This window comes from Primulina tabacum, chromosome 13, assembly GCF_025594145.1.
Source record: "Primulina tabacum isolate GXHZ01 chromosome 13, ASM2559414v2, whole genome shotgun sequence".
NCBI lineage: Eukaryota > Viridiplantae > Streptophyta > Magnoliopsida > Lamiales > Gesneriaceae > Primulina > Primulina tabacum.
Window position 1 is genome coordinate 1817832 of NC_134562.1, and position 12249 is coordinate 1830080.

At 42.4% G+C, this 12249-nt stretch overlaps 1 protein-coding gene across 1 annotated transcript; it reads left to right on the forward strand.

Annotated features, from left to right (window-relative positions):
- Window positions 1–443: 443 nt before the first annotated feature.
- On the forward strand, window positions 444–2414 carry LOC142522960 (uncharacterized). The gene is made up of 2 exons (XM_075626571.1): window positions 444–1344; window positions 1419–2414. Exons 1-2 carry the CDS (start codon window positions 1331–1333, stop codon window positions 2008–2010), a joined length of 606 nt encoding a protein of 201 aa, XP_075482686.1. The 5' UTR covers window positions 444–1330; the 3' UTR covers window positions 2011–2414.
- Window positions 2415–12249: the final 9835 nt, after the last annotated feature.

A 12249-nucleotide genomic window follows, 5' to 3' on the forward strand; every position in this document is an offset into this window, starting at 1 on the left:
TTCAAAGCGAAAAATATAAACTGAGAAATATAATGAAATTGAAGAGAAAACTCATGAACATCAAATTTAATCACGTTGTTATGAACATAAACGACATTTTTTACAAGAAAGTTGGAGGAATATGCCAAAATCTAAAGAAACTAGGATGCTAGAAATTGGAAAATATGCAGATAAAATATTGAGAGAATTGAAGAAGCTTTACTGTTGCTTTGTTGGATGATTTTTTTTTGTTCTCTCTTTTTGATTATTTCTACCCGTTTTTGTTCAACTCCGCATGTTAGTTTAGGTTGTATTCCACGATCTCTCCACGATCTTCCATGTTGGGTAGTGGCATTGACTGGTCGCATAGTTCTTCTCCTGGGCCAATTGCAATTCTCTTGGGCTTTTATCAGTTGGATTTTTTCTTATGGGCTTCCAAGTGGGCTTCTTAGATTATTTTTTAGGCACAACAATTGCCCCCTAGCCAATTTGGGTCAATGGCCAATTTGGCCAATTTTGGCTATTTGGTCATTCTACTAATTCGGCCCAACGGGCCAAACTAGCTATTTACAAACCCCGTGGCATCACATGGTTGAGAAAGGAGTGGTTCTATGGACTTGAAGATGAATTAATCGAGACGCAAGTTTTTCTTCCGTCAAGTTAAACCCAAGTGTGCATTCCCTGAACCCCCTGATTCCTCGTGTTTCTCAGTCTGGGGTTTATCAGTGCAACTTCTCTGTAGTGAAAAAATCTTGTCTCTTACCATCTTCTTTCCCAAACAACCCCTTATTCCTCTCACCTTCCTTAAACCCTTCTTCATCCTTTTGTTTCTCATTTCTCCCCAAACATCCATCGGCGCCCCCCAATTTTCTTGAAGAAAACGCCGCTCCACACCGCTACTACTCATTTCATGACTTCTCGCACCTTCCCGATGGCTTCCAGCGTTTAAAGTCTTCCATTTCTCCTCCTCCATCCACTGCATCGACGCATCCTGCGGTTACATGAAACAACGCGTGCCAGCGGAGGCGTTCTTCGGGGTTCATCGATTCGGCCGCCCACCTCCCAACCGTGAAGCCTCCCGGGACAGGTAATTCTTTGAACTCCTTCTCTAGTATGGGAAGTAGTAGACCCAATTTGAAGGTGCGGTTGTTTTCGTGCTCTATTAGCTGCCTTGTCTTCTTGTTGTATCCTAAAATCGCGTAGCATATTTCCGAAAGTGAAAATTTTTAGCGGTTACCATAGCAATGAGGCAATATGGTTCTTCGATGTTGCAGGGACATCAATCGATTTTTTTCTTGTTGGGGCGAACTTACTTGGTTATCAATGTGACTCTCTTTCTATAATCAACAAAATGTCGACTTTCAGGTACTTTCTTCCTAGTTTTTTGGCTTCGATGTATCAACCTATTTTTTTTCTTTTGATTTTCCTTGTACTCTCAGGTCTAGAGATGTCCCTGGAGATTCTACCTTGGCAAAAGTTTTCAATCCAACCATCGACCCGTCTTACCACCAAATTCCCTTACCCATTGAGAGTATTAACCTACTGTCCCCCCTATCCACTCTAGAGTCTAGTGCTTTGTTGTTAGATCGCAAGGTGGCGCCGGCTTTTGAGTATGCTAACTTTAAATCTTTACCACGAGGCGATGCAAATTGGAACACTTGGGTAGACCTGTTGAAAAAGTTTGATGGTAATACCTGGCGGAAACAAGGTCTTTACCAACTCATTCAAATGTCTACTGTTGACACAACTTCCAATATAGATCTTCTCGAGGGTGCTATCAGGCTGTGGGCTCCTCCTTGTAATTCCTTCATACTTCCTTGTGGTCCCATGTCTATCACTTTGCAGCATATCCTTCTATTTACGGGTCTTCCACTTCTCAGGAATGAATTTGCTAGTTTAGTGGATACTCAAGACTTGCCTCAGCTTTCCGAACAATACTTGAATCCTTCATCCTATTCCCAAGTTATCCGGTCTTGGTGTGCCCTTAGAAGAACTTCTCCCACCAGCAATGAGCGCATATCTTTCATGTAGGTGCTGATATGTAAATATCTCTTTTGTCCCTCTTTTGGCAAGCCAACCATGGAATATTTAGCTCTTGCTAGGTCTTTAAGTGTTGGGCATGTCCATGGTCTCGGTGTGATGTTCTTAGGGTCACTTTACTGATGGTTGAATGTCGCTGTAAATGACACACCCCTTTCTAAGCTCAACGGAGCCATGTGGATCCTTCAAGTATGGCTGTTTTCTTACTTCCCTGAACTAGCATCTCTTCCTGGCTCTCTCACTGAACATTTGTCGTGGAAGGACCTTATGTCCTATCAAAGTGACTTCACTGTCGCAGATAATTTTTCCTTCCTGCAATCCTTACCATTTGATAAACCAGCCCGTCGTCCACTTTGCTTCACAATTAAGGTCGAAGATTACCCGTGGATTGAACATATGGCCACTGTGAGGAAGACTGCTGCACAATCCATCGTCGACATCGATGCTGTCCGAGTAACCATTCTTCACCAAAGATTCTTAGTGTGTGATGGGACATCTCTTCGTGATCAAAGCACCATTCCTTTGAGTTTTACAATCTAGCATTGTACCCTTGTCAGCTCGGTTTGTGCTCGAGTCTCCCTTCTAGAACATTGCATCTGCCACATTCCATCAACGACATCATGAAAACAGAACCTTCCCAGAAAAATTTCACTTCATTGTCTCTCATCGATTTGTCCGAGCAAGCGAAATTCTTCAAGAACCTTGTCATTGGACATCCCAATACCGTATCAGACGGCTATTCTGATTGGTGGGCTGTGAGGTACACTTCTCTTGTTCCTACAGCGTTAAAGCTTTCGGGTACGCACATTTGCCCTTATAATTTTGTTGTGGTTTGTTATAGTCACTGCCTAAGATGTGTTATGTTTCTTTTTGCAGGTACTCAAGATGTTCGAAAAGCGCTGGATCTGTCAGTTGCTCGAAACAACAAAAAAGGTACAGAACCACAAGTTGTCCCTGCCAAATTGCATACCCCTAAACGAGGAAAAAAGGAATATGTGGCTCAACCATTGAGGAGACGAACTCGATCCACCACCCAACTTGTAGTGCCCAAATTCAATATACGTATAACTCATGCATTTATTTAATTATTAAAGCGTTTATTTAAGTTTAAATTGAGTTTTAGCCATGCATGATTTATTTAAGTGCATTATGTTAAATTAATTATGTTTATGCGATGCACGTTATAATGTTTTTCGCGTTTCATGTTTCAGGTGATTATTCGAGGCGGGATCGAGGAAAAGACCGGGGACGATTCTTGGCAATTTAAAATGCGGTATTTTATTTTAAAGGCTAGGAAGGGGCATTTTAAATAATTTAATTAGTTTAGCATTTTAAAGCCTCATTTATGTGTTTAGTGATTTAAGAGTTTAAAACTTATAAAATTAGCATTTTTGTGTGCATTATTTTAACTGAGGGATTTTATTAAAGTTTAAAGAGTGTTAGTATTTTAAATAGTTTTGTTTATTATTTAATTGAGCAATTTTTCCCTAAATTACTAATCACACACACACACACACACACTTTTACACACACCTATAACCGATCAAAACACACACACACTTATTTCATTCAGTTTTTATTACTTTTGAGAGGAGAATTACTAGGGTTCTTACTCCTAGAAGCAGCCGTCCCATCCCTCTATATTTCCTAGCGAGTTTTCATTGGTTTTCTTCAAGAATTTTAGCGCCACGTTCGTCCCGGATCGACCCTCACTCCGTCTCCGCTTCGGTATCGTCGTTGCTGTATTTTAAATATCAAAAGGCACGTATAATCTGTTATTTCTGCATCGATCTCGTCATATTATGCGTTGTTTTATTATTTATGCTTAAAATACATGTGTGATGTGTAGAAGTTTGAGCCTTGACGTTTGAATAAATTTTGAAACGATTTTTAGATCTAAAATCACGTTTTTACTGTCTTTTTTAAATACTGCGACTTTTCGATCGAGATTCTGAGAAATTTTTCAACGTAAAAATTGTATAACTTTTTGATACCTTCGATTTGACAGTAAATTCGAAATATTTGGATAAAAATAGAGTGAGTTATGGTGTTTTTCGTGGGGCTGCTCAAACTGCATTTTTCAGAAAATATGCATTGATGTGTTCTTGAGATTTTATTGTTGCAAGCTTCGTTGGGATCGATGGTTGATCGTTGCTGCGTATAGGTACATTGATATTGATGTTGGGAACATTTTTGAGGTTTGGTTTCATGTCGATAGGCACTTGATTTAATTAGAAGTCGTAGGAAACGATTTGATGTCAATTGCCGTAGGGTGAACATCGTTGCTTTGGGACGTTTGTGCGAGTTGGATCAATGTTATGGTCTCCTAGGTTGGTCTCGTGGTGTCGATTCGTGGTCTGTATAACCGAGTCCAGAATGATGAGCATTTCGTGTTCAGAATTTTCGAGAGTTTCCAATTACCGCAGGTACACGGACCCTTTCACGGACCCTTACACGGGGTCCGTGCCTTTGCTCTCTTCGAAGTGTCAAATTTCCGAGCCTACATGGACCCTTAGACGGACCCTAGTACGGGGTCCATGTCCCTTCTTTTCCCCGAGTTCTTGTTTTGCGCACACACACGGACCCCCACACGGACCTAGACACGGGGTCTGTGCCTTCCTTCTTCTGCACGACACATTTTAGCACACGGACCCGGACCCCTACCCAGACCTAAGCACGGGGTCCGTGTCTTCATATTTTGAGGAAAATTTTATAGCATGTTTGGGGTTTGATGTCATGGTCTAGTGCAATGATTTACAAGGTCGAGTCATGGAAATTTAAGCACGTCCTAAGGAAGGGAATGAACTCGTAAGCAAGCATGATTACCTACGTCTAAGTTATGCAAGTCAAGCATGTAAATTCTTGTTTAGTATGTGCAGCGACGGCCCCGATCGAAGTCCAACGAAATCCCTCAACGCCAAGTAAGTATGTTCGACGTGCAAGATAATATTTTTAAATTTTTGAGATATGCTAAATGTCTTGTGACCAATTTATGAATGGGTTTGGAAGTCGGTGAACGTGGCCGAGGACCTCTCCACCCCGTTAAATCATGAACGGGTTTAGATCGTGATTGGAAAGCGTTAAATCATGAACGTTGACCAATCAGCCCGTTAAATTATCAACGGGGATCTCATGTATGTGGCAGTGGATATGTCCCTGTCATCCCAGTACTGTGGTTTAGTTTGATCAGGCGGAATATGTTATGGGTCACTTGCTTTGAAACATTCTCTACGCAAAATTATGAAGTTCATGTATGTTCAAGTATGTACCAGTATGCAAGCATGTTTATGAAAAGTTCACGTTATGGCACGTCTATGTATGTACGTATGTTCAGTTTAGTGCAAGTTCAAGTTTCAAGTATGTATGTCCTATTTTAAAGTTGCATATTGTTTTATTACGTAATACTCGTTATTTCCAGTTTATACGTGTTGAGTCTTTAGACTCACTAGACTTGATCGATGCAGGTGAGGATGTTTATGAGAAGACAGGAGGTGGGGGACCAAGGAGCGGGCTTGGACTGAGCGGGAGGCTAAACCCGAGGACCGCCATGTTTTAAGAATATGAAAACATTTTATACTTTGTCAAACTTTAAATTTGAAATCTTTTGGTTGCAACAACTTGTGTTACGTACAGTTTACTTCTTTTTAGTCGAATTTTGAATGATTATGTTTCAATTAAGAAATTTTTAAATTTTCCGCAAATTGAGTAGTAAAAGTACGGTACGTTACAGTTGGTATCAGAGCTGGTGTTCTTGTAAAGGGTTATGCATACTGCCAGTCGCAAGAAGCTTACGAAGTCACACCTCAAGTCTATAAGTTTTAAAGTTTTTAATTATGTTATGTAGTAAGCGCATTGTCATGATTTCAGCATGTTTACATTTTTGAGTTCAGAGTACGTGCATCTATGTTATTGTTTTTATATATTCTTGCATAGTGGGTTTACGTGTTGGGTAAATTGTTGGAACAGAATTCCTCCTAGACGTGTGATCGACCGTGAAGCAAGGGATGAGGACAGAGAGCCTCAAGAGGAGAGAAGGGACGCTCCTCCACCTCCACCGCCAGATATGCAAGCACAAATGCTGGCAGGAATGACTCAGTTCGTCGCACAGTTTGCGAAGGAACCAAACTGCAGAACCAAACTGCAGTAGATGCGGGGGAGAGGCCCAGACCGGAAGCAGTGTATGAGAGGTTTAGGAGGATGAATCCTAAGGAGTTTTCGGGTACCACTGACCCGATGGTAGCTGAGGGATGGATTAAGTCCATCGAGGTAATCTTCGATTTTATGGAACTGACCGATACAGATAGGGTCAGGTGTGTCACATTCCTTCTGTCAGGGGACGCCAGGTTGTGGTGGGAGAGTGCGTCCGTGGCAGTCAACTTGCAGGTGTTGCCTTGGAACGGTTTCAAGGAAGTCTTCTACTCCAAGTACTTCACTGAAGAAGTACGCTCTCGCCTAACAAGGGAGTTTATGACGTTGAGACAGGGAGACAGTAGTGTGGCAGACTTTGTGAGGAAGTTTGAGAGGGGGTGTCATTTTATACCCCTAATAGCTAATGATGTCCAGAGTAAGCCGAGGCATTTCGTGGATGGGTTGCGGCCGGTCTTGCGTCGTGACGTGCGAGTTGCTGGTCTTACTACTTATGCAATTGCTGTGTCTAGAGCTTTGGCGGCAGAACAAGACCAGAGGAACATAGAGGCAGACAGGCAGGGCAAGAGGCCCTATCCGGCACCACCGCAACAACAGCAGCAACAGCATCAAGGCCCTAATTTAAGAAACAGTATCAGGGTCCACCAGGGAAGGAACCTTATCAGGGACCACCAAAGGGCAATGTTCCGATTCAGCAGCAGGGGGCGCCTCAAAAGCCCGGTAATTTTTCAGTGTGTCAGAAGTGCAATCGCCAGCATCCCGGACAGTGCTTATGGGGATCCGGGAAATGTTTTAAATGTGGAGCTACTGACCACATGCTGAAAGAGTGCCCACAGTGGAAGCAGCCAACTCAGGGCAGAGTGTTCGCCATGCACGCACAATAGGCGAACCCAGACACGACTTTACTGACAGGTAAATTTTCTACCTAAGCTCAGTATTAATTTTACCTTGCATGTGGAATTTTATTTGGAATTATTAAGGTGCTAGTAATATTTTGAGTGATTTGGGATAGTAAATTTTCTGCTATGTTTGAGGTTAATGTTAGAATTTTTGGGAATGTAAGTTTTGTGTGTGCTAACGTCTCTCAGAAAATATTTTCATTAATAGAATAGCCACTCAGGCCTTGATAGATTCAGGAGCCACCCATTCTTTTATTTCGAAAACATTTGCTAGTCACTTGGATATCAATACCATTGGACTCAACGTGAATTATTCAATAACCGTCCCATCAGGGGAAGAGCTGTCAGCTGCTAGTGTGGTCAGAGACATTGATCTAGAATTGCACGGCCACCTGGTGTATGCTGATTTGATCTTCTTGCCGATGCCAGAGTTCGACATTATTTTGGGAATGGACTGGCTGACGAAGAATAGAGTTCTGATTGATTTTCAGAAGAGGTCAGTATTGGTTAGACCGCCGGGCATGGAGCAGTTTCTTTTTGAGCCAGCCATATGGAGGAGTTTCCCGCGCATGATCTCCTGCATGCAGGCACGGAGACTTATTTCTAAGGGGTGTCAGGCGTTCTTGGCCAACATTATTTCTGCACCTGACATACCCACTCCGTCTTTATCAGAGGTGCCAGTAGTCAGAGACTTCCCAGACGTCTTTCCTAACGACGTCACAGGCCTTCCACCAGATAGAGAGGTGGAGTTTACTATTGACCTCATGCCAGGCACAGTGCCAATCTCTAAGGCACCGTACCGATTAGCTCCAGCTGAAATGTTAGAACTCAAGCAGCAGATTCAGGAGCTTCTCGACAAGGAGTTTATCCGCCCTAGTTTCTCACCGTGGGGCGCACCAGTGCTCTTTGTGAAGAAGAAAGATGGGAGCATGAAACTGTGCATCGATTACCGAGAGTTGAACAAGGTAACGATAAAGAACAAGTACCCACTACCTAGAATCGAAGACTTGTTTGATCAGTTGCAGGGAGCCACGATGTTTTCTAAGATAGATCTTCGATCAGGGTATCACCAGCTGAAGGTGAAGGATGCAGATGTGCACAAGACAGCCTTCAGGACCAGATATGGACATTACGAGTTCCTAGTGATGCCGTTCGGACTGACGAATGCTCCAGCAATTTTCATGGACTTGATGAATCGAGTATTTCAGCCTTACCTTGATCAATTCGTCATAGAATTTATTGACGACATTCTCATTTACTCGAAGAGTCAGGAGGAGCATAGCCAGCATTTGAAGACAGTTTTGCAGACCTTGCAGAGTAGCAAGTTATTTGCGAAGTTCAGTAAGTGTGAATTCTGGTTGGAAAAGGTAGCGTTTTTGGGTCACATAATGTCTAGCAGCGGAATTGAGGTAGATTCTGCAAAGGTAGCAGCCGTTAAGGAATGAGTTGAACCGAAGAATGCATCGGAAATCCGCAGTTTTCTGGGTTTAGCCGGTTACTACCGTAAGTTTATCCAGGGATTTTCGTCAATAGCAGTGCCACTCACTTCACTGACCAAAAAGAATGCTAAGTTTGTGTGGAGTGATGAATGTCAGAAGAGCTTTGATACATTGAAGCAAGCTCTTATTTCAGCGCCAGTGTTAGCCATGCCAACAGGGCAAGGAGATTTTGTGTTATACACCGATGCATCTAAACTCGGTTTAGGCGCAGTCTTGATGCAGCAGGGTCGGGTGATAGCCTATGCTTCCAAACAGTTAAAGGTGCACGAGAAGAATTACCCGACACATGATTTAGAATTAACCGCCATCGTCTTTGCATTGAAGATTTGGAGACACTACTTGTACGGCGAGAAGTGTCAGATATTCACGGATCACAAGAATCTCAAGTATTTCTTCACACAGAAAGAACTGAATATGAGACAGAGACGGTGGTTAGAGTTGGTGAAAGACTACGACTGCGAGATTAGCTACCATCTGGGAAAGGCTAATGTCGTCGCAGATGCCTTGAGCAGGAAAGTTGCAGTCATAGCTCAGTTGTTAGTGCAGAGACCTCTTCAGTCTGAGATTCAGAGGTTTGGTTTAGAAGTGTATCGCAAGGGTAGAGCTCCGAGGCTGTCTAATCTGACAGTCCAATCTTCTCTGCTAGACCGTATTCATGCAGGTCAGCCTTCAGACGAGCAGTTACAGAAATGGAAACTGAAGGATGAAGCCAAGGGCAGTGTTCTCTACACAATGTAAGATGGTATTGTGAGATACAGGGGTAGAATGTGGGTGCCCAGTATTGATTCGATCAGAGAGGATATTCTAGCAGAGGCACACGCATCTCCGTATTCCATTCATCTAGGAGGTACCAAGATGTACAAGGACCTACAGATTTTGTATTGGTGGCCAGGGATGAAGAGAGACATCCGTAAATTTGTGTCTGAATGCCTCACTTGCCAACAGGTGAAGGCAGAGCATCAGAGGCCAGCAGGATTGATTAAGCCACTCCCCATCCCAGATTGGAAATGGGAGAATATTACGATGGACTTTGTGGCTGGGTTGCCAAAGTAAGTCAGGGGATCGAATTCCATTTGGGTTATAGTGGACCGACTCACTAAATCAGCGCACTTTTTGCCAGTGAAGACAACTTTCTCCATGACGCAGTACGCGGAGCTTTATATCTGAGAGATTGTTCGATTGCATGGAATCCCAGTTTCTATCGTGTCCGACAGGGACCCGAGATTTACATCGTCCTTTTGGAAGAGCCTACATGCAGCCATGGGGACGAAGTTGCTTTTCAGTACCGCTTTTCACCCGCAGACAGATGGCCAGTCTGAGCGAGTGATTCAGATTTTGGAGTACTTATTGCGAGCATGTATGATAGATTTCCATGGGACTTGGGAATCGAAGATACCTCTAGTGGAGTTTACCTACAACAGCATCTTCCAATCATTGATAGATATGTCTCCCTATGAGGCGTTGTATGGAAGAAAGTGCAGATCACCGGTTCATTGGGATGAAGTTGGTGAAATAGCAGAACTTGGCCCGGAGATAGTTCAGCAGACTGCAGATGTGGTGGTCAAGATCCGAGACAGAATGAAGACCGCCCAGAGTCACCAAAAGAGCTATGCCGATAAGAGGAGAAGAGATCTCGAGTTTACCGTAGGTGATCACGTTTTCATAAAGATAGCACCAATGAAGGGTGTTATGAGATTCGGGAAAAGAGGCAAACTGAGTCCGAGGTTTATTGGACCGTTCGAAATTTTGGACAGAGTTGGGACACTAGCTTATCGTGTTGCCCTTCCGCCAAATCTGGCCGGGGTACACAATGTGTTCCATGTCTCGATGCTGAGGAAGTACCTAGCAAATCCTTCGCACGTATTGAGCTATGAACCGTTACAGTTGGCTCCAGACCTGTCTTATGAGGAGAGACCGGTCCAAATCCTAGACAGACAGGAGCGGAGGCTTCGAAACAAAGTGACCAAGCTGGTCAAAGTCAAGTGGCTGAATCAATCAGTGGAGGAAGCCACTTGGGAGGCAGAAGCGGACATGAGAATTCGCTACCCGGAGTTGTTCGGTAAGATTTAATTTCGAGGACGAAATTTTATAAGTGGGGGAGGAACTGTAGTGCCCAAATTCAATACACGTATAACTCATGAATTTATTTAATTATTAAAGCATTTATTTAAGTTTAAATTGAGTTTTAGCCATGCATGATTTATTTAAGTGCATTATGTTAAATTAATTATGTTTATGCGATGCACGTTATAATGTTTTTCGAGTTTCATGTTTCAGGCGATTATTCGAGGCGGGATCGAGGAAAAGACCGGGGACGATTCTTGGCAATTTAAGATGCGGTATTTTATTTTAAAGGCTAGGAAAGGGCATTTTAAATAATTTAATTAGTTTAGCATTTTAAAGCCTCATTTATGTGTTTAGTGATTTAAGAGTTTAAAACTTTTAAAATTAGCATTTTTGTGTGTATTATTTTAACTGAGTGATTTTATTAAAGTTTAAAGAGAGTTAGTATTTTAAATAGTTTTGTTTATTATTTAATTGAGCAATTTTTCCCTAAATTACTAATCACACACACACACACACTTTTACACACACCTATAACCGATCAAAACACACACACACTTATTTCATTCAGTTTTTATTACTTTTGAGAGGAGAATTACTAGGGTTCTTACTCCTAGAAGCAGCCGTCCCATCCTTCTAAATTTCCTAGCGAGTTTTCGTTGGTTTTCTTCAAGAATTTTAGCGCCACGTTCGTCCCGGATCGACCCTCACTCCGTATCCGCTTCGGTATCGTCGTTGCGGTATTTTAAATATCAAAACGCACGTATAATCTGTTATTTCTGTATCGATCTCATCATATTATGCGTTGTGTTATTATTTATGCTTAAAATACATGTGTGATGTGTAGAAGTTTGAGCCTTGACGTTTGAATAAATTTTGAAACGATTTTTAGATCTAAAATCACGTTTTTACTGTCTTTTTTAAATAATGCGACTTTTTGGTCGAGAGACTGAGAAATTTTTCAACGTGAAAATTGTATAATTTTTGATACCTTCGATTTGACAGTAAATTCGAAATATTTGGATAAAAATTGAGTGAGTTACGGTGTTTTTTCGTGGGGCTGCTCAAACTGCATTTTTCAGAAAATATGCATTGATGTGTTCTTGAGATTTTATTGTTGCATGCTTTGTTGGGGATCGATGGGTGATCGTTGCTGTGTAAAGGTACATTGATATTGATGTTGGGAGCATTTTTGAGGTTTGGTTTCATGTCGATAGGCACTTGATTTAATTAGAAGTCGTAGGAAACGATTTGATGTCAATTGCCGTATTTTTGTGTCATATGTGCCATAGGGTGAACGTTGTTGCTTTGGGACGTTTGTGCGAGTTGGGTCAATGTTATGGCCTCCTAGGTTGGTCTCGTGGTGTCGATTCGTGGTTTGTATAACCGAGTCCAGAATGATGAGCATTTCGTGTTAAGAATTTTCGAGAGTTTCCAATTACCGCAGGTACACGGACCCTTTCATGGACCCTTACACGGGGTCCGTGCCTTTGCTCTATTCGATGTGTCAAATTCCCGAGCCTACACGGACCCTTAGACGGACCCTAGTATGGGGTCTGTGTCCCTTCTTTTCCCCGAGTTCTTCTTTTGCACACACACACGGACCCCCACACGGACCTAGA